Genomic DNA, 27,709 nt, shown 5'->3' on the forward strand with positions numbered 1-27,709 from the left:
GTGTTTGAGGGCATTTAGGGTGGCAAAAAATATTGTTATTTTTCAGAGATGGGAAGCTGCCCTCCAAGGTCCCCTGGGGAAGCACTGCATCCCTTTATCCTCCAACAGTTGGCCACTTCTGCTTTAAAACAAGCATTTCCTGTTTGCTGTAAAGTAGCATTTCCGATTTGCCAAGAAATGTTGGCTGTTGTGTGGACAGAAGAAGATTTCCAAGAGAGAAACTGGCCCTAAACCCACTGAAACTGCCTTAGTTGATAAGCATTCAGTGATTATTGTGAAGAGGGGCAGGAGGAGGAGTCCCGGAGTTTAACAGATACCACTTTTGGCAGCACAAGTCCAGTAAGAAACCAGGATTAGATAATGTTGTTAGTAAATGAAGGCACATTTTCCCATGAACCATCTGTATAGAAGATAAGGACAATAGGTTGAGTCTCCCTTATGCAAAATGCTTTCAGATTTATTAATTTGGATTTTGGAATACCTGTACTGGCACATACAGTGGCCCTCCATATCAGCAGGCTAGCCATCCATGGATTGAAGCATCCATGGATGGCACCACCCCATTATTGTCAATGGTAGTGCATGCATGCAGCCATGCTGATGTGACTATCCACACATTGTTGTTCATTGACGCTAAGAGGACTTCAGTTCCTGCGTTTTTTATATCTGTGGTGTGTGTGTGTGTCCAGAACCAAACCCTTGTCAATATGGAGGGCCAACCGTACATACATAATGAGATATCATGGAGGACCAAATCTAAACACAAAATTCATTTATGGTTCATATCCACCTTATTAACATAGCTTGAAGGTAATTTTATACAATACTTTAGATAGTTTTGTGCACAAAACGAAATTTGTGTCCACTGAACCATAGAAAGCAAAGATGTCACTATCTCAGCCACCCATGAAATAAGTTTTGGTTTATGGAATATTTCAGATTTCAGGATTTTAGATAAGGGAGATTCAGCCTGTACTGAACTTTGTGAAGTCATTCATGCAAGGTGTGAGCAAGGAGCAGGAAACAAGGAGCAGGGAGCTAGGAGCACAGTATGCTTTGTGTTTTGGCTTTTCAGAGAAGTGCCTGATGGGCAATTTGTGAAGTTGGAAAATCTGTTTTAATAAAATGGCCAAGGGAAGGACAGGATGTGGATGAATGGACAAGGCCCAGATGGAGCAGGTGAGGAGCACAAGATGGAGAGGAGAGGAGAGCAAGAAGGACCAGGTTAAGACATGGTTGGACCCTAAATTATATCGGTTTTAAGTGGCCCCATAGCATTCGTTGTTGTTGTTTTTAAAGATGTTATTCTAACAGAAATAGCAATGACAATAGAATTAATGTTTACACCTGTAGATGCAAGAATGCAGGGTGACAATGTGGCCATTCATTGTGCTTTGATTAGTTTGTTTTCCCCATTTACTTTATTTTATCAGTAATGTAAAACTAAAAATGTACTGGGTTCTTAAAAACTATTCTATGGGCCTCATAATCTGTGACCCATAGACTACAGTTTACTTAAATTGTGTATTGGTATGTCAAGTGTGTCATCTCCCCCAAATCAGAGATTTTAAAGCGTCATCTTTGCTGCATTACTCAGAAATTTCTGTTTAAAGTTAGAATGGATTATTTACCTATTTTCTTTTAAAGGCTGGTTTGTCGTCATGCTACTGTGGAAAAGGACTCTTAAGGAATAATATTTGAAAACCCTTTTTCTACAACTCAGTATTTGCTGATTTTAGACCCTGCTAGATTTTTAAATACGTAGCAGTGAAAGTTCCCAGAGTGGAATGACAGCTGAGTGAGTGATGGCTTCATAAATACAATATTCAGCTCCTTTGGCTTGGTAAGTTTCACTAGCATGGAACGCTCCCAGATAGACACCTTAGATGGGCACATAAAGAACAGTTCCCACGGAATAATTTCTACTAAGATTTTTCCTTCCCCCGCCCCTCTCTTTTATCAGCATACTCTGTTAAACTCAAGTTAATTCCAATAAAATAAAATAAAAATACTTCCAACAAAATTACTTTGTTTTTGAACAAAATTTTAAAACAGACATAGAAAAACAGAGTTCATATTTAGCATACCCACTGTGTTGTCTTCCAGTTCTGAAATACATGGATGAGGCTGCAATCCTAAAAAACACTTGTTAGGAAGTAAGTCCCATTGAACTCAAGATGACTTGGCAAACATACTTATTGTATTTCTTTACTTACTGGCATGTAAAATACCATGGAGGTCAGTTGGCCTTAAATACATTTTGGTTTGGGATATAAGGGTGTACTGCTTTCACTTTTCACCAAAGTGGATCTGAGTTAGGAAAAGGTATGTTCCATTCCTCAGTACCCAAATTCTTTTGCATACCTTATATTGACTTATTCATATATGCTAATTGCATTTTAAAAGCTCACGTCTGCAAGGCATGCAGTGGTTTCCACTGACCTCTCCAGAGCCCTGAGCACAAAACCACTTGGACAGTGTGCCAAAACATGCACACTACATGCTGGCCTTAATCTCAGATAGTATACAATCCATACCTAGTTAGGCAATAGTAACCTTTGGGTACTGCATTTTTATAATAGGACAAGGCCAAACTTGTTTCCTGGTAGAAAGAAGGATGGTATCCTCTTTGGCATCCCTTTTGAAGAACAAGTATCTGTGGATTTTGGCAAATCTTTTAAACACACACTTGGTTATGAGCATAGCCCACTGAATATAACTGTTCCAATAAAGCTGTACATTGTTGGTTTTGTTTTTTGTTTTTTTTAAAGGGAAGGCATTTGTTTTTCCTCATTTTCATGCAGCCAACCAGGGGATGAGTCATGCTACTTTGAGTGACATTGAACAGGACAGCGAACTAGAGAAAGGGCTTTTTCCCCTGTCTGTGACAGCCATCAAAGCAGAATGTACTTTTTGGCCTTGTTCCCACTACATTTAAATCGGGATTGTGATCCGGGTTAAACAGGCATGGTTCCCACTGAATCCAACTTCAGAAATTGAGTCAGAAAGGGGGGGGGGCATGATTTTTGCCCTTTTATTGCCCATTTAACCCATGTCAAAAAGACACTGGTAAAATGGGGTGTTTTGTTGGGCTGAATCAATTTATTTAAAATAAATCAATTCAGCCCAAGTGGGAAACCGGTGAATTTGAATCGTATTTTGAATCTGCCCTGGTTCTCACTGGCCTGGCCACTTCTGACCCAGACATCCCCGGCTCCTTACTGGCTGGGGAAGGCGATGGCAAAGAGATCATTGCAAGAACTTTGAATCCTCAGCAAAGCTTAGTTATTACAGAAGAGCCTCCCTTATGCAGCCTTCTCTGTCCCCCTTGTGTCATACCTTTAAGTTATGTTGTCTTGTCCTTGATTTGGACAAAATCTTCTTATCTATTCAATCCAGTCCTTTCCATCATGTCTGATAATGAGCCATTTTTATTACTGCATGTTCGTGAATCATGGGACAACTGAAGGACAAAACAATTTTGTTCATAATGCGTTGGTCGAGGCCATATTGTTCCCTTTTTGTTCCCCATCCACCTTTTTACAAGAATTTGCCTTCTTTGCATAATTTGAGTTCAAAAGATATTTCACGTAGTATAAATGCATATATCTTTTTTCATTCCAGAGTACAGTAAAATATAGGTATTTACCAGAATGTCAAAGCTTTGCCAACCTTAATTTAATCTAATTATGATGTTAATTTTTTTCTTTTTCATTAAGCTTCTTTCATGATCAAATGTGCCTGAGAAGTTTAGACAATAGCTATTGTGAGCATGCTGTCATCATCATGGATTTGGTTTTTATTGTGCTTCAAGGTTATGTAAGATTTTATATAAGTATTTTAATTAAAATAATAAAATGTGATAACAGCTGAGGATGAGAAGGCAGAGAAAATGGCAAACCAGGAAAGCTTTTTAAAAAGAAGTGATTTGTATATTGGAGTTACATTTTTAAAGTAATATTTTAGATTATTACTGAACTATTATATAGCTTAAGGTATGTTTTTAACTAGTTTTGTTTTTCATGTGAAACTGGAGGGCACCGGGCTTGAGAAGGTAACTTTAAAATGTCATTACTTCCAGAACTTATTATGGTAGTGGAAAAATAATTCATTATCATTATTATTATTATTATTATTAACCTTTATTTATAAAGCGCTGTAAATGTACACAGCGCTGTACATACAATCTTATTAATTGGACGGTTCCCTGCCCTCAGGCTTACAATCTAAAAAGACACGACACAAAAGGAGAAGGGAGTGGTGGTGGGGAAGGGGCCTCTCTAGTAGGATAATACATATAAAATACATAGCAATACAGGAAATGATTCAATAAAACAGACAACAAAAGAACATCAAATAGTAAGCGACAATTATGCAATGCCTGAGAAGGCTTCTCTGAACAGGATGGTCTTCAGCTCCGTTTTGAAGCTGGTTAAAGAAGTGATGGCTCTTGCTTGTGGGGGAAGAAGGTTCCAGGAGTGAGGGGCAGCAAGTGAAAAGGGGCGAATCCGGGATGGGGCTGGGACAGTAATACTTGCATTGGTCATTACAATGTTAATAAGGTACTGCTGCATAGCCCATTACTTTTTTCTTTTTAAAAAAAAAAATGTCAAAATGCCCACCCCAAATTTTAATTATTTAAAATTTAAACAAGTTTAAAAAGTAACTAGTGCATGGTTACTGATTACACCAATAAAAACACTTTTATACTCACTTGCTGCATTATTTCTGAAGTGTAATTTCCTTAGGACTGGAGCTTGGCTTTGGCGCAGCTTCCGGCCTCTTAGGACGCATGCATCGTTTAAATAGCATATCTCAAAAATGACCCGAAGCTTTATTTTGGCCTGTCTGTTCGGGCTCTATGTTACATGTTACTCAGTGGCCTATTATTACTCCTGACCCTATTGTTACTCCCGACTAGAGAATACTCATTGAATCGATGCAGCTTCCTATGTGTTGACTCACCCTTCAAGCTCTGGGTAAGTAGCACCCCCACCTCGTCACAAGAGGCTTTTTTTCTGTGTGTATGTATGAAAGGAATTTTGTTTCTTGTTAACTACTACCAATTGGGACCCTGTGGATGAGATCTCTCCAAGCCCCCCTCGCCTTCACTGCTATACTTACAGTAGGTCCTGTAAATTCATACTTGTGACCTCCCTGCTTGAGTCCATCCATCTAGTTTGTGGTCTTCCTCTCGTTCTACTTTCCTCGACTTTTCCTAGCATAATTGGGGCATTTTTAAGATTGTGCCTGCCATTCTTATGTTTTAGAAGTTCTTGATGAACATAACTGAACACTTTAAAAAGACCTTTTAATTAACTGGGACTCCATTTTAGTTTATCTAAGATTTTAAATTGACTGATCTATCTGATTAATTGAGGAAATGTTGCGTCCCTATGCCTAAATCCAATGCTGATCTCAGGTAAAGCAGATACAGTGGATCAATGGGAACTCATACCCTCCAACTGTCCTGATTAAGCAGGAACATTCCTGAGTAATCTTCTGTCCTCCCACCTATTTATCTGCTTTCAATATGCCCCAGCTTCTTTCTCCTCCTCTTACTTTCTCCCTTCGTCCTCATCTTAATTTAATTGACTTAAGGCCTGAACAGACAGGCCAAAATAAAGCTGCTTCAGGTCACTTTGGAGGTATGCTGTTTAAATGACACACACATCTTAAGAGCCCAGAAGCTGCACCAAAGCTGTATTCCAGTCCTTTGGACTGGAGCATGGATTTAGTGTGGCTTCCAGCCTCTTAGGACGCATGCATTATTTAAACAGCATACCTCCAAAGTGACTCGAAGCAGCTTTATTTTGGCCTGTCTGTTCGGGCCCATAACCCGAGTTCAAAGTACAAAAGTAGTATACACTTAATTAACTCAACAGAAGGGAGAGATGGAGGAGTTGGAGACTTGCCCTTCACTGTAGTTAGACCAGAGCAAATCACTGCAGCTTCTTGTAGCTTGTCTGTTCTTCCTCATTAACTTTCCATCTTGACTGCACTCTGATGTTGCTTGGACACACAAGTCTGCATTTGCATCTGTGAAATATCGGAGGGTATGGAAAACCTCCTGGCCACTAGGTTCCGGTTATGACTTTATGAGACAGCCAAGCATTGCTTAATAGCTGTACCTCGAAGCCAGTGCTTAGATGAGCTAAAAACATTATCTCCCAACTATTGGTAAAGTGTTCATTTCGATCCCAGCCCAGACTGCCAAGGCAGCCTAAGCAGCTCTAGCCAAAAGCAAAATAAAATAAAAATTGTATCTTCATCATCAAGATCATGATTGCTTGAGATTGGAACATTTAACTCTCAATGGGAATGCACAATATGCAAGTTGCTTTCATGTCTACATGAAAACTTAAAGTAAAAGCCTACTGGGAGAAACTATTTATAAACATAACTAAGCCATGATATTACTTGTTTTCCCTATATATCCAGTATCCAACCCAGAGCAGCAAGTATTTGGCAGGAATGATTCAAAGTCCATCTTTTCTTTAGAAACCGCACTGTGATTTCCATATTTAGCATCATGGCACTGGCATAAACATGCTCTCAGCTTAGCTAAAGACATCAATTCTTAGCAACAGGACATATACCTTCATTCTAGATCTTACTCTTCACTTTCCAGTTAGCCCATCATGTGAGACCTTACTCGGGGCAAGAAACCATTCTTTACCAAGATAGCAAGTAAACTCCTGCTGCCCTTGATATAAGTGGGGGAAAGTTCCGAGAGCTAGAAAATGACTATAATTGAATTTGCCTCCAAGATGGTTCTACAACATGTGTTCAAACGTCTGATTTTTGACTGATTGTTTTTAAAATGCTTAGGATGACTATAATCTTCTGGTAAGAGTTTGTTAAAAAAAATAAACCTCACTATTCTATAGTATTACTCACAGTGGGGCATAAAGAAGTGGTGACAAACAGGACAGGTAGTCAGGACTCAGGAGTCCATGATTGACCATGGCCCGGTACATACCACCAATAAGCGGCGTACCTGGGCCGATTCTAGGGTTAGGGACTGCGTGGCAACCACATGATCCGTAACCCTAGAATGTAATGGCAGTGTAAAAATGGCGGCACCCTGTGTACACGGGTGCTGCCATTGTTATGTAAGTGCCATGTGATGTACACGCGTTGCCACATGGCGCTTACATAACAAGTGCTTGTTACACCGCCCCTTTAGCTTTAAAAGAACCCCTTTTTGCGGGGTCTTTTTCCTCTGCAGAGAAGCTGTGCAGTTTGGCGGCTGAGGCTTCCCTTTGGAGGAAAAACAGGCGCTGGCAGGTTGCCGTTTTTGGTGCCAAAAACACACCAAAAATAGGCCGCCAAAAGGTAGGTATTTTCTTCTTCTTGTTATTATGTGCCTTCAAGTTGACTTGGAGGTACTGAGGTCCAGGGAAGTAAATACCCTACTTACAACCTCTTAGATCTCTATTCAGCCATGGAAACCTACTGGGAGACCATGGGTAAGTCACTCTCTTTTAGAGGAGGGCAATCAAAAACCTAATCTGGAAAAATCTTGCCAAGAACATCTTCTAACAGGGTTACCATACCTCCGAGTCACATAACAACAAGAAGAACAAAGTACTTACTAAGAGGTTGTAAGTAAGGTATTTACAAAATACACACTTCCCAAATCAATATGCAAATCAGGACAGAATTGTCCTTTGGCATTTGAACTTGTCTGACTTTCTGATCCATCTTTTTGAGCTAGAAATACATACAAAAACTGCTTTCAAAAAAGGTGGAAAAGTATACTTTGAAAAAAGATGCATCTAATAAGAGTAAGAGCAGCGGGTTGGACTGGATGGCCCTTGTGGTCTCTTCCAACTCTACAACTCTATGATTCTAATATGTATGAAAATGGGTACAATTTCTTTGCAGCTGCACAAAAACCTGTGGCAAGTTTTCCTAGTGGATCCAGTTCAACTAGAAGTCACGATGAGGCAGAAAGAACAAATGCATTCATAACAGGCAGTGACAGCTTTATAGTACTGTTTTTTAAAAGGTGCCTGCCTGGAACTGCAATCCAACCAGAGGTTAGAAAAATTACTTTTGACTAGGTTCTCAGAATCCCCCAGCCAGCATGGCCGCTTATCTGGAAGTAAGCCTCATTTAATAAAATGGGATTTTCTTTAAAACGGAGATGTTCGGGATTTCTCTGTTAGTCATTTTGAGTCAGCCAGTTTCAAATGAGTATGTTCAGGTTCTATTCTCTCTGTGTGTCTATCTCTTTCTCTCTCCAAACACACAGAACATACTCCTCTGGGTATAATAACCATACTACAAGGGATTTCTGGATTACGGGCAGCCTAATTGTCCATTGGTGTCCAGGCCTAAAGGGGAAGGAGGCTTTGCGTAATGGGAGAGCATGGCTCACAGTCTTTACTGCCTGACCACCTTCTAAGCTGCAGTTATGTTAAGTATTTGGTTTCTCCTCAAATAGCCTCCCAGAAACCACTGCAATTATGTTTCCATATTAATCACATTGATTCATTTAAAGTGGGATCTAAATAGCCCGGGTGGAATAATTACTCAGCTCAGCAGCCTTTTAAACACAGCTGTCATGCTACCACAAAAACAAACAGCATAATGAACAGGCTAGTTTAAATAGGTTATGCTGCCACCGAATGAATGCGCAGGTATTATAAAGGACATTTGCAGATGCTATCGCATGGATAAATGGCAACATCAGCCATTTGCAAATTAGAGGTAGGTAAGGGCCTGAACAGACAGGCCAAAATAAAGCTGCTTCAGGTCACTTTGGAGGTATGCTGTTTAAATGCTGCTTGTGTCTTAAGAAGCCGGAGGTCGCGCCAAAGCCATGCTCCAGTCCTAAGGACTGGAGCGCAGCTTTGGCGCAGCTTCTGGCCTCTTAAAATGTGTGTGTCATGTTTTAATTTTTTAAAAATCGTATCTTTAGAATTATCCCTTCTCCATCTGCCTATGCATATCATGCGCATTAATGGAGCCAGAAACTAGCAAATGTTTGTTGTTGCTTTTTTTACAAGATTTGCTTTGGGGTGGGTGATTGCCATTGCCTTCCTCTGAGGCTGAGAGAGTGTGACTTGCCCAAGGTTTCCCTGACTGAGCAGGAATTTGAACTCTAGTATCCCACAGTTGTAAAGGAGTCAGCATGGTGTAGTGATTTGAGTGTTGGACTAGGATTCTAGAGACCAGGGTTTGCATCCAGCTTCATGAAAACCCACTGGGGGACCTTGGGCAAGTCACACTCTCTCAGCCTCAGAGGATGGCAATGGCAAGCTCCCTCTGAAGAAACTTCACATGACAACCCCATAATAGGGTCACCTTAGGTTGTTATAAGTCGGAAACGGATGTGGAAGGCACACAACAACAACAAACATCCCAAAGTCGTAATCCAGCAAGCAAACCTGGCTGCCTCTTACACCAAATGTGTGTGCACACAAACACAATCTGCAGTGTGAAAAGTCAATAGCAACTGTGTACATAATACACAGTGGAAAGGCAATGAATAAGGAACACTAGGATCCAACAGAAACCAAACAAAAAGAGTCAGAATAGATAAATAGATTTATTATATCTTTTAAATATTGGTTTAATACATGCACACACACACACACACACACACACACACACACACACAAACCAAATAATTAAAAGATAAATAAATCTATTAACTAATCAATTGTTCACATTAGAAAAAAGGGCTGTATATTTTTTTAATATGAACAACTGATTATTTAATAGATTTATTATATATTTTAAATATTTGTGTGTGTGTGTCTGTGCATGCATCTCCCGACTCTGGTTTCAATTGTTTCCTTTTTCTTTTTGACTTATGTCCTTTTCGTTTGTTGTGCTAACACTAGGAAACACCTCTCTGGAAGCACTCAAATTGTTCTGCATCCCTGATGTAAGTGTTCAGGGCTGTAGCCTCACACTGATATACATACTATGATTCTATGATCTATGATTCTATATTTGGATTTCCTGCATGGCAGGGGGTTGGACTGGATGGCCCGTGCGGTCTCTTCCAACACTATGATTTTATGATCTATGACATATGATGTACATACATAAGACATTATTCTTCATGTGAATGTTTGGGGGGACAAATCCAGGAAAAAGGACAGGTAGCTCATTCTTTTTCGACTTGAAAGAAAACACTGGACCAATTATTGCAACATAAAATTTTCAAGAATTTATGTCCTTGAGCTATGTGATTTACAGAAGCTTTTAGTCAGACTTGCTGCTAACTGTACTGAGGTTGCCTCAATTATTATTTTTTCATGAGATCGCCTTAGACAGATTTTCTGAACCAACATATTTAATAGGGATTTCCCACAAGAAGAAGGAGGCCAGGTAGTTTTTAATGGGAGATTATACCAGCCAGCAAGATATTCTCTAACTGTTACAACCAACAACCTTTAACTATATCAAGCAGGGGAGTAAAATCAAATTCTTTTTTCTTTGTACAAAAGCTAGGGTATCACTGGGTAGAGTAGATTCCCAAACTCTAAGTAAGGAAAAGCAATGTCTTGAAGCAACTTAGTTCTCTGTGATCTAATCTGCCCTGAGCAGAAATGTTTTAGAAAGAAAGAAAAGAAAAGGGAATGTGAAACAAACACTTCTCTACTGCTGATATTTGTGTTTTCCCCCAGAAAATAGTGATCTTATCATAGTGTGAGAGGGTTCCTTTTACTCAAAATATGTTATTTTAGGTTTCTTGGAAGAGAGGGAAACCTCCAGTTCATACATTCCCACCAGAAATACATGTTGTTCTTCATTGCTTCCACCATGTGTCATGGATGACCTTATTTATTTCCTCATTGTTACAGAGAAGAAAGAAACCACTACCACAAGAGACCCACAGTTCTCTGCTGAATTACCATGCTCAAAAGATATGTGATGATGCACACTCTGTGTAGGCACACTGAGAGTATTTTTATCCTTGTCTAGTTGGAACAGCTGCATATGAGTTGGAAGGATATGGGTTGAAGTGCATGACACAATCGCAATAGTTCATGTGGTCCTTGCCATCTATTGTTATGACAAAAAAGATTGTTAGCCAAAGAGAAGTTCACTTTTTTAAAAAAGAATGATATCATTAAAATATCTATCAATCCATCCATCTGCCTATCTATCTATAGATTTCTGTTATCAGTAAATAAATACAATGTGCAAGATTTATAATAGGAATGGCCAAGAGAAATGGAATGAGTCCTGGCTAATTAATGGCCAACTGTTTTAACATTTATAACAAGTAGGAGTACAGATCTTTGATTACATTTTATACAGCAGAAATTGATGTTTCGGGTATATTGGTCACCACAATGTCTTTATAAGAATGGGTTATCTAAATCAGCCAATTGTTGGAAATGAAATATCGCGAATGCACATTCAACACATATGTTTGGGAGCTGTCCCATAGTTGCCTTATTTTGTGTAAAATTAATTATGCAGATAAATTTGGTGCTGAAAAGCTCTTTCATATTTAAAGATGTGCATAAATCGCAAACGACTTGAAGGCACACAACAAAAATAATGTTCTTTTTGAATTACCTGTATCTTGGAAACTGACAAAGGGCCGATGGATGTGGATTTTTCATGCCCTCTTGACTGCTGAGAGAACTTTTTTTGTCTCCTATTATGCTTTTACATTTTTAAAAAAGGATTAATTATGGTGGTGAGTGGGGGAACTAAGATCTTAGAAGGAGGAAATGCTTGGACAGAGCCCTTCATGTGAGTGATTATGATAGTTTTCCACATAAATATTCATCACTGGCAGCAGTGCGACAGTGACAGAAGTAATAGCAGGGTCTACTGCTATGTGACTCAGGATCCACTGTGTGGCTCAAATGGATCCACAACAACCCAGTTGTTGCCCAAAGAATTTAAAAGTGCCTCCTCTGATGCAAAGGAATTGAAATAGTCACAGTTACTGTTGAATGGTCAACTTTTTCTGTAAATCAAGCTCTCCTGGGAGCTAACATTTAGACAGGCGTTCTGGGCCATGGGAACCTGTTGGCACTACTAAATGGAGTTCCCACATGTCAGGGTTTGGCCCTGAATCTGGGAAAGCATTATAAACAGCTTCATTTATGTACCGCTTCATAGTGAACTCAGTGTCTAAGCGGTTTACAACTATAAGCCAATTTCCCCCAACAATCTGGGTACTCATTTTAGCGACCTCTGAAGGATGCAAGCCTGAGTCGAACTTGAGCCCTTTTGCTGGTATTGAACTTGCAACCTTATGGTTTTGAGTGAGTGGCTGCAGTATAGGCATTTAACCACTGTGCCACCAGGGCTCCTACTGCGCCACCAGGGCTACCCCATGTATTATCACCATGTATTTCACACTCTAGTGCCATTTATACAAGATAAGACACCTGAGACACAAGCACAGTGCAAGATGCCATCTCTGTTTCACTTGCATTTGAAAAGAAGTTTCTGCTATTTAAAAAAAAAACAGGTCAGCATGTCGAAGTGAAAAACCAAGGACAATGCCTTCTGCTCCATTTCTCCTGATGCTGGTAGAGCTAGAATTAATCTGAAAACTTTCCTCAGATGCTGAAGAGATTTTCGGATGCCCTCCTCATCCCATAAGAGCAGTTTCTCATGATCCTGCAGGTCTGCAAGCTGGGCCAGGAAAGCCAGCACAGAACAGACAAGTGGTGATTTATAACTCAGCTTCCAAGAAGAGCTATTTGTTGGACTGTTCATATCTGAAAGACCATCACACACGTCCATGTTTCTCTAGGATAAGACACATACTATTCCATTACTGGGGGAAGCTAGCCTGTTTGGAAGTTGGCCCAGTTACATAAGCATGTTGCAATCAGATCCCATATTCCAAATCTTTGCCAGGTTTCTTCAGAATTCCATTATTTTGAGCGGGGTTCCCATAAACTGCTGTCATTTGGGTTGATATGGTGTCTGGGGCCTAAGCAGAGAGGAGATCTCAAAGCCTGGTAGCTGCTTCTGCTACAACTGGGGATATTTTACACAATAGTTATTTAGCATATAACTTTAGGATTGTCATGGGGTGTATGCCAGGGGTTTTTAGCTTCAGTTCTGTGGGAGCTAGGAGAAGAACAACATACAGTTTGCTGATAACACTTAACAGACTAATTGGACAATAATTTGCAAGATTAGTTTCTTATATATGGAGATAATCACTGTGAATTTTCTCTGTTAAATCTATAAAGGTAAGTATAACAGCTAATTGGGAAGCCCACCAGCTAATGTTAGATTTTAAAAATTCAGAAGATAACATCTATTCCCAGTGCTTTGTTAACCTTTAACTGGGAAACAATATATTTTACTTCACTTATTATTAGAAGACGCCACTGAAGTAAATTTATCTCAGTGCATGTACAAAACTTGAATGCCATAGCAAAAAGAAATGACAGGTAAATACAAAACTATGCTTTCCCTGACGTTCTGCGAATTGTAACCAGCCATGATTAGATTTTACCTCTTGTTACTGTCAAAGAACAGTGACTGATAGAGAAGGATCCATTTGCCAGGACAAATAACACACATGCAGTTAAGTGCTGACATTATCCAATTGCCTTGCTACAGTATGTTCAGGGAGATGAGCATGAAATGAGTATCACTTTAAAAAGCATTCACCAGTACATTTTCTATCTTGTCATATTACATCTTTGCCTGGAAGTTATGCCCTCCTTACCAACTCAAATAAAGAAAAAGTCTAAAGCCAGCAAAGTTAAAACATATTAAAAGCCTGAAGACATTTTAACAATGTTATAGGGTGCAATCGTATATCCACATACTTGGAAGTATGACCCGGAATTACTTCTGAGCAGACATGTTAACCTATGGCCATGGTGCCACATTCTGAGCAACTGAGCCAGCTCACTATGGGGGCCTAGTGCACATTCACTGCATGTTTGGAGAGATGTGTCTCCCTTTCTTACACTGCATATTTGGTGGAGTAAATGCAAGGAACCCATGATGCAGGTGAAATGCTTCCAAGGGAAAGTTGAACATTAGGTGCCCCGCAGAACATTGGGTGTGCACAGTAATACTAAGGCAGCTGTTTGCCTTGAATAAGGCGAGTATAGGCAAGTCAAGGCGGACATGATTTATTACTGTTGCATGGAGAACTGTCAGTGAGGTGTCTGCACTAGTTCTTAAACAAGGCTCATCTGCCCAAAGGATGCGTGCCAGGCATAATTATGAACCTAAAAATAACCAGAAAGTACAGGCATGGAATTTACAACTTAGAAAAATCTGCCATAGTTGTGACTCCTGAAGAAACCCTACTTTGTCAAAACTCAGTCTCTCAACAAATGTTTCAAAGATCAGCTTTAAATACTTGCTCTTATTGGTGGAAATGATGTAAAATCTGATCTCCCATGTATTTTTGATATACGAAAACTAAGATACTATTTTTCAGGTATTCAGACTACACTTAACAGAACTTACAGCTGAAACATGGTTGGAATACAGCTGATTCAGAGTCAGTACACACACATACAAAATCTTCTATGAGCCTACTTCTACTAAAATTGGTTCTAGAAAAAGTAACTATTTCTCAATTAAGTATTAAGCATACTAAATGAGCTAGCGTCAACAGAGAAACTGACAATACTCATCAATGGGAAACCAAATCAACAATAAAAAAAGAAATGGGGAAAAATAAACACTCTTTGGAGATAAGTCAACGTAAGAAGAGTAAAATAATTTAGAAATGTGAAACAAAACATATGTAAGGTAACAAAAGTAGAGAATTGGCAGAAGTAACAAACTGTATTAAAGTTGTATATTTTATAAGTGAAATAAGTAAAAATTAAACAATAAAAAAGTATGGAGTCTGACTGACTACTTATGGCATCTAGACCTAAAGCATTTGTGTACATTTTCCATGAAATTTATCTATTTGGGTGGGTGAGTGGGGGAAATGTCAAAATTCCTTGGCAAGCACATGACTGGACCAGATTAAATCATTACACCATCACACTCATAAACTAAAAGTAGTTTTTTATTATTTTACTCTTCCAAGCTATGATAAATTAAGGAGAACTAGGTAGGAGATCTGTATTGGGTGAAAGTTCCTATAGACCAGTGATGGCGAACCTATGGCACGCGTGCCAGAGGTGGCACTCAGAGTCCTCTCTGTGGGCACATGTGCCATCGCCCAAGCACCGACTTTGCCAGAGTCTGTTACTAGAAAGCCAGAGGGACATGGCACTTTGCAATGAATAAGTGGGTTTTGGGTTGCAATTTGGGCACTCGGCCTCCAAAAGGGTCGCCATCACTGCTATAGACGTTCAAGTTTTGTGTCATGCCCATGTCTGTGCTCCGTCCACAGTGTTGTTTCCGTATATACCATCCAGAGCAAAACAATGTACAGACTTTTATCAGCAGAGGTGGCCAACTATTTTGGGTCCAGAGGACAATTTTGCCATTCTGGGACTCACTAGGTGGAGTCACTCACCTCCTCCAAAAATATGTGTTTAATTTTTATAAATGTGTATTTGTATATATGTTATACTTTTGTGTTTTCACTGTTGGATCCAAGCATCAATTGTTTCCTGTAAAATAATAAAAAAAATAAAACGAGAAATAATGAGAAACACACTTGATTTTGTTGCTGTCTTTTTTAAAAATGTCGTTTCCATTAAAGCAAAGCTGCTTGCCCAAGCTGTAATGCCAGGGAAGGGCATCTAGCCAAAATGGAATTGTGGAGGGTCCTAACATGGGTGCAGACATGCTCTGGATTGTACTCCAGACCTTCTGAAGCATACTTTGTCTTATAAATTTGCACATACCTTCCCTTCCCATTCCATTGAATAAAACAATTTTGACCATTTGACACTCACCCCAGAGTCTTATCCCAATCACACCACAGTGTCTTCCTGAGCGTTTCCATGTCAGATTTAAACTTGGTGAGGCAGAATTCCTGGATAAGTTGCCCATAGGCGGTTTCATGGCACGCAGTGACCACAATGATGTGATGGGCTGAAAATGGGGGAGCAGGGGAGGGGAAATAACAGCAAAAGCAAAGATGAAGGATAAGACAGTGGTACCTTTAATACATTTTAACATATTTTAAAAATGACCAATACAGTACAGATGACAGGTTCCCCCCAATAGCTTGCAAGGGGCTTTCCTTGCTACTGGACTGGAGCCATCAGTAGGCAGAAACATGCCTTTAGGGGCAGCACTATCAATCCCTGAACTTTGTAGCCAGGTGCCATAGGTATATATCACATATTCCCAGTTTTAAGGATATTTATACAATTTCTATATGCTAACCTAGACTGAGGTATGAAAGGTTTTTATTTACTGATGTATGTAGACATTGCCTTAAAAAAACCACAGGGTACAGTATAAAATTTGAAAACAGGACCTATTCTTGGGCTAAAGTATCTACTACTTTGCTCAAATTCGCACTAACTTATACAAAAGGTATGGGGGTGGGGAATCTTAGAAATACAGACATATATTTCTACAAAACAACACTGCAAATTAAAATATAAGAAATAGGCAGGGCATGGTTGTGTCTGTTATATCAAGAACAACATAAGGTTTTATGGTACCTTGAAATTTTATTTGGCATAAACACACCCTCCAGCATTACAAAGATGAAAAACACACTGCAACAGTTTGCTTGTTCCTGGGCCCATTGGGAAGGTCAAGATTCTGCTCTTTATCTACTTTCCTCCCTGCTGGGTTAATTGAATACAAGCTTCTTTTACACTTTGAACTCAGGAGCTGTATAGATCGGCACTTTGTGTCCTCACTGTGCCATCCAGGTGCCATCTTGGCATGCGCCTGCCCACATGACACATGCCTTAATGACGCACATCGTGTGCAGCGCCCAAATGGGGCAGCGCGGAAGGGGTGTAATGATGCTGTGCGGAAGCGCTTATTACACCCCTTCCAGGAAGCTACTTAGAGCGGTTTCTTTTTGCTCCCTACAGGGAGCAGATTGGTGCCACTGTGGCAACACTGATCCAAGGCAGAAAGGAGCGGCATCCCATCGCGCATCTGTACAGCCCCTCATTCCACAACAACTGGAGTAAGCTGATGTCAAATGGGGAAAGTGGTTTGAGGAGAAAGAAATTGGGACATTTTTAAAGCAACTGAAAAAGTGGAGTAGCTGAGGATTAATTGGGACTGTGTTTGAAAAGTGTGTTAAAAACATGAGGACTTGGGAAACAGAAAATAGCCAACTATCCCCACCCCTGTTGTAGCTGATGATTACCATGCAACAGGTAACAAGCAACACCTGCTGAAATTTTCTCTCCTACACAACCATTAAATGTACAGAAGTCCATTCAGTTTTCTTTCTGGCAACTCTGCTCCCACAGAAGATAAAAGACAAACATTCCTTTAAAAATGGCATGCTGATCTTCCAACTAGAACACTCCTTTTGCATGAAAGTAAATTGTACTTTTCATGTATGAAATTGTATTTATTTTCACAATTGGAAATAAAATATGGATCGTAGATGGAAATAAGGGTACTTTTGTGCACCTCTGGCAGTGTTGCTGTTCTGCTGCAAACAATCACTGAGGTATAGCATGGGCTCACCTACCCACATACATGCCCACTACTATGTGCTGCTGGAGGCTCTGCTCTACCTCGAATTTATTCAGTAACAGCCTGTCCTGCAATGACCCCTGAGGCAGCTGGAACAGTAGCTGACTGATCAATACAGTTTACTTACAGTGTCAAAATTCATACGTTGTTAAACAGTCCCTAAGCATATTTCATAGAATATACCCTAGCCACAACCGAGAGAACAGCGACAGCACAAACATGCTCAGCTATACTGATTTCAAGGAGATAGCTATGTTTAGTCTGTTTCAATATTAAAAGCAAAAGCGGTAGGAAGGGGGAGTCTAGAGGCACATTTAAGGTTGATTTGTATTTTAGCATTTTGTGGGTTTCAGTCCAGTTCTTCAGATGTACTGTACTGACAAAGTGCTGTACTGGACTGTCGGGAAGGTTGTCCCGTTATTTATTTATGCTTTTGGTTTTTGCCTGGCTGATCTTTGAAAAACAAATAGCTAGTATCACTTCTCCTCCTCCACTCAGCCCAGCCATATCAGAACTGCAGCACTGGTTTGGCTTCTAGCATGCCCCTTCCTCATGTCAGATTTTGTTTTTTAGAAGTAACACTGTCCCCATAGAAGACAAAGTGACACAAAAATACTCCTTAGCTATCCTGCTCAGACTTGTAAATTACAGGATGTGTGCCTGATACCCGAGGGCAGAGTGCCACATATACACACTGCTCATTAATAAAACTCTTGACCTGGGCACAGAATGCTGGCAAGAGGTGCGCTTCCTCCAGGGACATCCTGGGTATAAAAAAAGCCTGTGAAGTCCATGAAGACATTTGATAGGGCCTCAACCAAAATAGATCAACAGCCTATCTAGGCTGGTAAGCAGTCTAGAAGAAGACACCAACTGACTTTCAGTATACTCTTCCCTGGCCCTCATTCACCTACTTCAACATGCTTAAAGCAGTGATGAATCTTTGGCCTGTTACAGACAGCCAAAATAAAGCTGCTTCGGGTCTCTTTGGAGGTATGGTATTTAAATTATGCATGCATCCTAAGGATCCGGAAGCTGCACCAAAGCTGCACTCCAGTGCTTAGGAATGGAGTGTGGCTTTGGTGTGACCTCCGGACTCTTAGGACCCATGCATCATTTAAATAGCATATCTCCAAAGAGACCCGAAGCAGCTTTATTCTGGCAGTCTGTAACAGGCCTTTCTTTCCACATCCAACCAGAGTACTAATACTAAAATATTGGTTATAATCAACATCTGCTTATAATCAGCTTATAAACAACAAAAGCTGGAGTATCTAAAAGCTTGGACTGGTATATAAATACTTGAAAGCAATTCTCACTGATACCCTATACAGACAACCTGGAAGAAAAATAAGCCAACTGACGTAAGTTTAGTTGATCAATAGCTCTGGGAACTTGTGCCAACCTATCTAATGTCGGATACACTTCAGCTCTTTTATAAATATGTAAAGCCCCTTATTAGTAAGCATTGGAGCTCGGGAAAGTTACACTTTGGATAACTGGGAGTTATAGCCCCCCAAAAGCTTTCCTAAACTCTGGTGGGACCAGCCGAGTTATATCATGAATTCAGATATAAACTGATAAAAATCCATACTTCCTGGACTCTGATCAGATAGTATTTGTGCAGATCAGAGTGCAATCCTAAATGGGCTCTCCATTCTAACACAAGAGAGGTGATTTCTGCCCCCTAAACCAACCTATCCATACCAAGCAGTGGAGTATCAGGGCTTGATACTTGAACAAATTTCACTGATTACCAATCAAGAAGTAAAATTATGTCCAGAAATGATTTTGTTATCAATATATATAGACGCAAACTCAAATTTGAAACATAAAAACCTCATAGATTTCTTCATTACAGCAGCCTGTGTAGAAATTGCCAGATGTTGGAAAACAGGGGAAGTAGCTTTAGATATGTGGTGGGAAAAGGTATGGGACCTATGGTTACTTGAAAAGCTGCCTGACAGAATAATACTAATAATACTAATACTACTACTACTAATAATAATAGTTTATTTGTATTTCCCACCTCTCTCTATGGATCGATTAGGGCTTACAATTATAAAAATAAAAATAGCACGTTACGCAGGATGACCAAAATCTGGACCTTTCATAGTCAAATGGTTCTCACTCATTGACTTTGTAAACCAAGAAACAAGAGAAGACAACCTCGATCTCATCTGAACCTTTGGTTGGACATTCTGGACTAGATTTAGACTGGACATTAAAATGATCACTTACATTGAACAGAACCCAAGAAGGAGACCCACAACATAATTTGAAGTTGTGAGATGAATTCTTTTATTTTGCTTTATTCTTGTGATATGTCTTGTACATAGTTGTTCATTTATAATACAAAAAATGTTTTAAAATTATCCAGCCTCTCACAAGCCTCCTTGAGCTAAGCAAGTCCCCAAACATTACAGGAGACACTGACACAGTTGGTCGGGACCCCAAGTCCCCTGACTTTTTTGAGTAACATAAGAACAAAGCAAAATGTTTTAACAAACAAAAAAGGATGGCTTTTATAGAAACTTTACAAACAAATCAATGTGGTTCACAGGTTGTAGCCTGTTTTTATCTATTTTGATTCCTTCCAGAGCTGCAAGCCCTCCCTCCTCTTTCAGTGGAAAGGCAATGCCAAGGTTAAAAGTATTCACAGCTTCAGGCTGCTGACATATTAGTCCTCCCAGATTTCTCTCTCTGTCAGCAGTGGGAGGGCTGCATGAAATACTTGTGATGAAATCTAACACCTAGAGAAGCTCACCTGTTCTTGTACTGGATTATGGATCCTAGATCTACAGTAGTTAATGGTGTCCAACCTTTGATGAAGGAGCTTGACTAACCCGCACAGTACTGTGTCAAAAGGTTGTCTGGCTATCAGCACCTCAAGTTGCGCCTGAAGCCAGCAGCTGGGCTGGCTGGGGTTGATGCAACCAGCATCCATTTGTGTGGCAAGTCAGAAAATGGTCATGCACCCCAAAAGGGTGGCATTTTCTCCTTTTCTCTTTTACACATAGCACAATGCTATTCAATTCAAACAAAGTACTAGTCACCACGTTCACATTCACACATGGTACCACAGGGGTATCTGTTCCCATAGCACATTGGCTACCTGTAAGTATGCAGAATGTTGACAAATTCATGAACTAGGAAAGCATTACATTTTCTCTAAATCTTTCCGTTTTCCATAAACATGCAAATACATGTTAAATATCAGATTACCATGGGCCCAATTAAAATCAGCATAACATCAACTAAGCTGGAAAAGTTAGTCTCAAATGGCTCAAACTTGGAGAACAAAAATAAAAGCAGTAATCAGCATTTTAAAAAGAAACATTTACCTCTTTATCTGAACTCCTTGTCCCTGTCCTGGTTATTACTTTCAGCAAGATAAGTAAAAGAGCTTTGCCTTTTCCATCTTGTTTCCTCTTAGCAGTACACAAAATATTGGCAACTAAATGCTTTGCAAAGTGACAGATGGTTGGTCATTCCAAGCCTCACCAATCCTTTATCACACAGTGGCTTTCAAAACACTCAGTTCCAGCATCTGTCCCACACTTCCCTGCATGAACACTTCCCATAAAAACCCAGTTTTTAGGGTTGCCAAATTGAAAACTAAAGAGGGCTCCTGTACTTTTATTGGTTGTGTAGAAGAGGGAATTTCAGAAGGAGTTGCTTATCATGCAACCAGATAATAAGCGACACACTCTTTTATGCAACTATTAAACGTAAAGGAGCCACCTCCAGTTTTCACTCTGGCAACCTGCATTTGTATTGTACAGTATTGTATTTCTGTAGGGATTCCTGCTTCTTGGCAAGGGATCTGAAGGCATACTCCTGTGGAGAGCAAAGGATAAAAATGATCTCAGTGACAAATTGTGGAAAGGGTTCCTCTTCCTCCTCACAGCTCCTGAACTGTTTCCCAGGCTGAACTAGTTCACACCTTGGTCCCAGTCTCAGGTCGAAGGACTCCCATAAGTTTAGTTTAGTCACTCAAGTCATCAGTACAGATGGAAAGATCTGTCCATTTCAGTTTCTCGACATTTCATATTTCCCTGTATAAATATGTGTGCGGTAGCTTTGAAGTGGGTGGGAGAGACTTGATTCTTCCCCAAGACTAGGTGGGTTGGAGAAACAATCCAACCCTGAAACAATCTGGCAAAGTTGGACCACCAAGAGTTCTATATACTGGAGCATCTGCTGGAATTATCAGACAGACCAGTAGCAAAAGATTAAGCATTAACAAATTTTGTCATTGAACCCTGCCAGGAACAGTAAAAGGAATAGCCAAGGGAAGCACACGTGTCAGTACTAAGACAACATGATTCCAATGCTTAACTAGTTAAATATTAATAATGGACATTATCACACCAAGGTAAAAATGTGGGATTGTACCATGATAGTTGTATCTATGGCTGAACATTATCGCACAATGTCATGACGTATCTGTAGCTAGTCTGTTTGCAACCTGTTACTCTGCTGCACCTTTTCATTCCTGGGCAAACCCTGTGAATAGCTCCCAATAGCACTGTTTTCCCACAAGTAAATCAGGTGCAAAAGGAACTCAACACAGTAGTCTTGATATTAATGTATCCATATGCTTTAAATGAGCATTATTTATTTGCTTTCTCTTCCTCTATCCCCAACTCTCCACTCCATCACTTAACTTCCAGTGCAGCAGAAGTCATGGCACGGTTTCATCAAATAAATGGCTACCCTACCAATATATTTATAATCTTTTTATTAATAAATAAATTCGGAATCTCATAAGGGTAAATTGAAAATGTAACCTGGTTCCATGTGTATGTGGAATTACATGTTCTATTTCCTTGAGTGTTACGTCTGTAACATTGGTATCTAATAAAATATTTTTTTAAAACAACAAAAAATGCATGTATGAGTGAGTACAACAACAAACAGCAAGTGGGAGTAAGCAACGCCTTTGCATAGAGATGCTTCACTGATCTGGCATCAATCAAATGCTGGTATTGTGCAATTCTGAGAGAATGAAAAACATCATGTTGTGATCCTGGAAACTTCCCGTTTGCAAAAAACAACAACCCGCACTGTGACCGTTGCTGTAATGGAGCCTCATGTGATAATGTTCAAAGAAGGCCCAGTGGAAACTGTGAAAATCAATTTCTGCAATGTTGCATGAGTCCAGATGTGAATGTGGGAGGGGAAGATTAAAAACACAAGGGTGGGAGGAGGAGTGAAATAAACCTGGGATAGTTCAAGAAAGAATTATATGCAGGTGAAATCAAAATTAAGGGTTCATCCAGAAAGAAAGAAAAAAGTTTCTGGAAGTATTGCGACTGTCCAGTTCTTTTTGTTTTGAAGTTACTTGCATATTCCCAGGTTTGTGTCCTTCTTAAAATATGCTTTGTGGAGAGCCTTCTTGCTGTCCCAGCACCCCACAAGTGCACCTGGTGGGAACATTGTACACGGCCCTCTCAGTGGCTGCACCCAGCCTCTGAAATTCCTTCCCAAGAGATGTTAGAAAGGGGCCCCCTTGCTATCTTTCCACAAGTGGTTTAAGACCCTTAAAAAACACAAAACTGGCAAATCTTTGAAGACTGACTGCTTAAGAGACTGGGCCTTGCAAAATTGTGCTGAGCTGCCTATCTGGGTTTTGTTTATTCATCAGTTTTAATTGTTATACTGTCCACCCTCTGTATTGGTAGACTTGCCATCCATGGAATTAACCATTCACAGACAGCAAGCCCCTGTTTTTCTTAATGGTGGTGCATGCAAGTGGCTGTGCTAGCGGGTGCACGTGTGCCATGCCACCATTAAAAAACAGGACTTGAACATGGACAGATTTTGGTTTACACAGGGGTGATGGTCCAGAATGGATACACCTCGGATACAGAGGTCCAACTGTATTCCCCAGCTCTCCCCCCCCCCAGGTTTTAATTGTATAGATAGTTTAATGACATTTTTAACTTTTGTGTTTGGTTTATTTCAGTTATATCTCCTTTAACGATTGTAAGCCGCTTTGAGTCCCAGACTGGGGAAAAGGCAGGATATAAACAGACAAACAAACAAACAACAAATATGAATAACAACAAGATCCTATCTGCATTCTCTAAGATAATTTTACTACTATTAGTGGAAAGAGTGTGTGTAATTAGAAATAATAACTTCTGAGCATTTTTTTTGCTAACGGATTATTCCATATTCAAGGGTCCTAGGAAGATTACAGATTTAAGGAGCCAAAAGGTATTGTAGGGTCGTAGATATCTTTGTGCTCCTTTTCTGATCTGATTTTTTTTTTTTTTTGCATACTATTGTGGGAAGAGCAAACCTTAAATGAAATTATTCAGTAGCTGAATTTTTTAAAAATGAAGTTTAAAATCCAAAGATTAGTGCTATGTCACCGAATGATGCTGAAATTTAAATCCTTTCTGCCAGTATGAATGTATGCTGCATTCAAGTGCTTAGCTCACCACCAAATTCTGAAGCATAGTTTTAAAACTCCAGTCTCTTGATTCTGCAAGAAATAACACTGATGTGGAAGCAACGGGTGTAATGTGCATTTCCCTAGCTGCATAGGAGGCATGCATGCATGAGAAGCCACTCTCTCAGGTCCAACCGAGATGCACGGAACTACTACAAAACCTCACATAAAACTAGGTAAAATTGCCCTGAACTGTTTCAAAATCATTGGGATGTTAGGATTTTTTGAAAGGACTGTGTTTGCAGCTCTTGCTCCTCTACACAATGCTCTGTTGGATTAGAGCCCAAACCCTGAAATCATGGCATTTGAAATTTGAAATTTTACCAATTTTGATGACCCACAATTAATTTTAACTGTCATTGACATAATGATCACACATACAATTTTACATATCTAGAGTACTGTGGGCCAGCATTAGCATTCCAGTCTATCTAATTTTTTTGTCTGTGCCATTCTAGAACTGGTTTGCAATTTTAGTCTTTTTGCTCTTTTTAATTGCTTTTGCTGCTCTTCATATTTTAAATCAGATATTGTGTTTTAAATAGTACTAATTTTATTCAGGCCCAGAGCTTAGCGCCCCCCCCCCCCCCATAATCTCCCAGGATCCATTGTGGCCCAAAACAAAAGACTTTCCAAGTTCTTGTCTTGCTCTTATACTCCTGATATAACAGACAAGGTATGCTCAAAAAAACTTTTCACAAATAAATGGATATATATTTCTATATTTGCAGTACACACCCATGTAAATACTCAGAATAAAGTCCTGCTAAATTAATTGAGCCATGCTGTAATGTCAGTGTGCACAGGATATCAACCTGAGTCATCTGACTCCTAACAGGTACATACTTGTTTGAAAAGCTTGGCTACTAAAGTGCATTTCTGATACTCTGCTTAATTCAATATTTGGCCTTATCAGCTTGAAAGGTTCTCTCAGTTGTATTAAAGTGCCTCCCTGGGTTTATGGTACAGAACAAAACCATACATCTGTGGCCTGTACTGTGTGTTTATTTTGTTACAGGATGTGTTTCCTGAGTAACAAATTGCAGCTGTAATAAATACGGGCCTTAATACAAAAATGCCCACGTCAAAATCAAATGCTCGTTCCTTTTCCAGCAGGAGCCATTTGTCTTTGGGGATCTGGTCACCATCACAATGGTAGCAGAATGATTAGTATGCTGGGTGTTGCATGTTTTCACCGATCTGTAGGCAAAATTTGGCCAGAACAATAACAATGATGAAAGAAAAATGGATCCTGTCCATATTACTTTAGGTAGCTGTAAATGGAAACAAGGCCTAGATTCATTTCTCAAAGTTCTCTCAAGGTCTGACATCAGAGTCCATCCGTATTATTAAAACCAAGTTGGTAAACATCCCACTGCCTAATTTTCTGATCTTGCATAGCAATGGAGTATTTGATATTGGAATATAATTATGCTTCAGTTAAACAGACCTCTCAGTAGAATCATATAGGACTGCACTGTTAAGTGTTGATGATGAAAGGCATCATCATCATCATCATCATCATCATCATCATCATCACATAATGAGGTATGTTTAACTGAAGCATCATCAAATTACACTTTTCCTTTCCCCCAACCGTGGGACTCAAGATAGCTTACAAAAGTTAAAACAGATACAGCTAAATGTATACCTACAAAAGTTAAAATATAATTACTCTGTCAACAGAATTAAAAGCAGTTAAGAGCATGGTCATTTAAAAAGCAAAAGAATATAAGCAATATACCATGTTATGAAAGGCCCTTTCCTTAGTCCTCAAATGCCAGCCAAATAAAAAAGTCTTCACCTGCCTATGGAAGGATAAAGTAAATCTTAATTAGCCCTGGCCATGTCATAAACTACATTTTCACCTTTTTTAAGGTTACACCTTCAGTTCCAAGTGCAACAAACTCTCTCCTCCATGCTAGAACATATCTCTGAACAAGGAAGCCACTCAGATAATTCCTAGCATCTGTAGGCACAAAAGTCTGCTTTACAATCCAAGACTGACTCTCCACACATTCTCATTGAAACAGCATTATGTAAAAGAGGTACCTGCAGGAAACATCCACAGAGCACATCATTAGCTAATAGGCTATTTGATGGTCAGTTTGGTCTCTAATACCTTTCTAAGTATTGCTCAGCTCCCATAAAAATAGTTTTGTGAAATCCACAAAATCTAAGATGCAAATGTCTTAGGTCCCCAATTACCCTGATCTTGTAAGCTGTTTTGATGAATTCTCTTTTGGATGAAGAGGCTGCTTACCTTTAACTGTGGTTCTGCGAGTGGTCATTTCTGCAGGCGCAAAACCCTATTGTGTGAGGCACAGAGACCACGGAGAAGAATCCTGATAGCAAGCCTTGGTTAGCTAAACCAATGTTTGCTTTTATTTCAAAAGTGACTGACCATTTCTCAACTTCTGCCTGGTTGGCCCTTTAATAAATATGCTCATTTGGTGGCTAGAATTTATTCCTGTTCCTTTTTGGCCTTACCTAAAGTAGCTAACTGAATGTGTTCCACTGCTTGGTATATTCAGTAATCTGCTTTTTAAAAGAATTCAATAATATTTAGGGAAAGATTACTTACCCTTTCCCATAAATGCAGCCCATAAGCCTGCATTTTCATGTGTCCTAGCCATCACATGGGGAGGAGGTTGGACCTACCTCTAAAATACACATCAGACCAGTACCTTGCAGGCTGCAACCTTTTCAGCCTAACAGGACTAGACGTACCCTGGTGGCGCAGTGGTTAAATGCCTGTACTGCAGCCATTCACTCAAAACCACAAGGTTGCGAGTTCAAGACCAGCAAAAGGGCCCAAGCTCGACTCAGGCTTACATCCTTCCGAGGTCACTAAAATGAGTACCCAGACTGTTGGGGGCAAATTAGCTTACTTGCTAATTAGCTTACTTGCTGTTCACCGCTATGATCTTGGAATAGCAGTATATAAATAAAACAAATTATTAATTAATTATTATTATTACAAACTCCCACTGGTAACACCAAGCTTTCTTTCTTTCTTTCCTTCCTTCCTTCCTTCCTTCTTTCTTTAATGGAGGAGAAGGGCAACCAGATGGCAACCTTATAGTGGCAGTGGACTCCCACTATAAGAACAAGGTGTTGTGAGCATTAGATGTACATACTTCTCTTCCAGTCTGCAAAGGGGAAATTAAAGCTGAAAAATTAAAGTTTTCAAACTATATATATGTCAAGATTGATCAGTAAACTAGCTTTTTTTTTAAAAAAAATGCTTGTTTGAGTCCATTTCATACTGAACTTGGTGTAAAGCAAAGGTTAAGGACTGTAATTGCTAGAGTCAAAATTTCGTTTCATCCATTTCATCAAACTAGTCGTCATCGGCCTGGAAGATTCCAGATAAGTTTCATACAAATAAATGTTTTTAAGCTTTTACTATTTCCACAGTTGGCTACTTCATGTTACCTACTTTAACGCTACTAATTTTTTTAAAAACCTAACCAAAGAATTCAATTTTTTAGAACCAGTTGTGAAGTCTCTACTAAACTTAAGTCCTATGCTACTCACCTTATTAATGAGAAATGTAATTTAATAAAAGAAAATGGCTTTTAAGGATGATCAAATGCTGTTTAAAGACTTCTATTGTCTCCATAGATTGGTTCTGCTCTAACAGAAAAGTAAAAGAAACAAAAACAAAAACACCCACCACCG

General features: G+C 39.5%; 1 protein-coding gene across 2 annotated transcripts in view; it reads right to left on the reverse strand.

The window, feature by feature from the left end:
- The window catches only part of RAMP1 (receptor activity modifying protein 1), a 62,205-nt gene that overhangs the window by 21,313 nt on the left and 13,183 nt on the right, over positions 1-27,709 (reverse strand). Inside the window, exons 1-2 of one of the 2 annotated variants that reach the window (XM_042466967.1) lie at positions 26,610-26,716; positions 15,837-15,975 (exon numbers count right to left, since the gene is read on the reverse strand). In XM_042466967.1, coding sequence (XP_042322901.1) covers positions 15,837-15,975; positions 26,610-26,661 — 191 coding nt within the window. In that variant the 5' untranslated portion in view covers positions 26,662-26,716. Of the gene's footprint in view, positions 1-15,836; positions 15,976-26,609; positions 26,717-27,709 lie in introns of those variants that run through there. The other variant, XM_042466977.1, reaches the window with a different exon arrangement.

The sequence above is a fragment of the Sceloporus undulatus genome, chromosome 1 (genome assembly GCF_019175285.1).
Source record: "Sceloporus undulatus isolate JIND9_A2432 ecotype Alabama chromosome 1, SceUnd_v1.1, whole genome shotgun sequence".
In the NCBI taxonomy this organism is placed as follows: Eukaryota; Metazoa; Chordata; class Lepidosauria; order Squamata; family Phrynosomatidae; genus Sceloporus; species Sceloporus undulatus.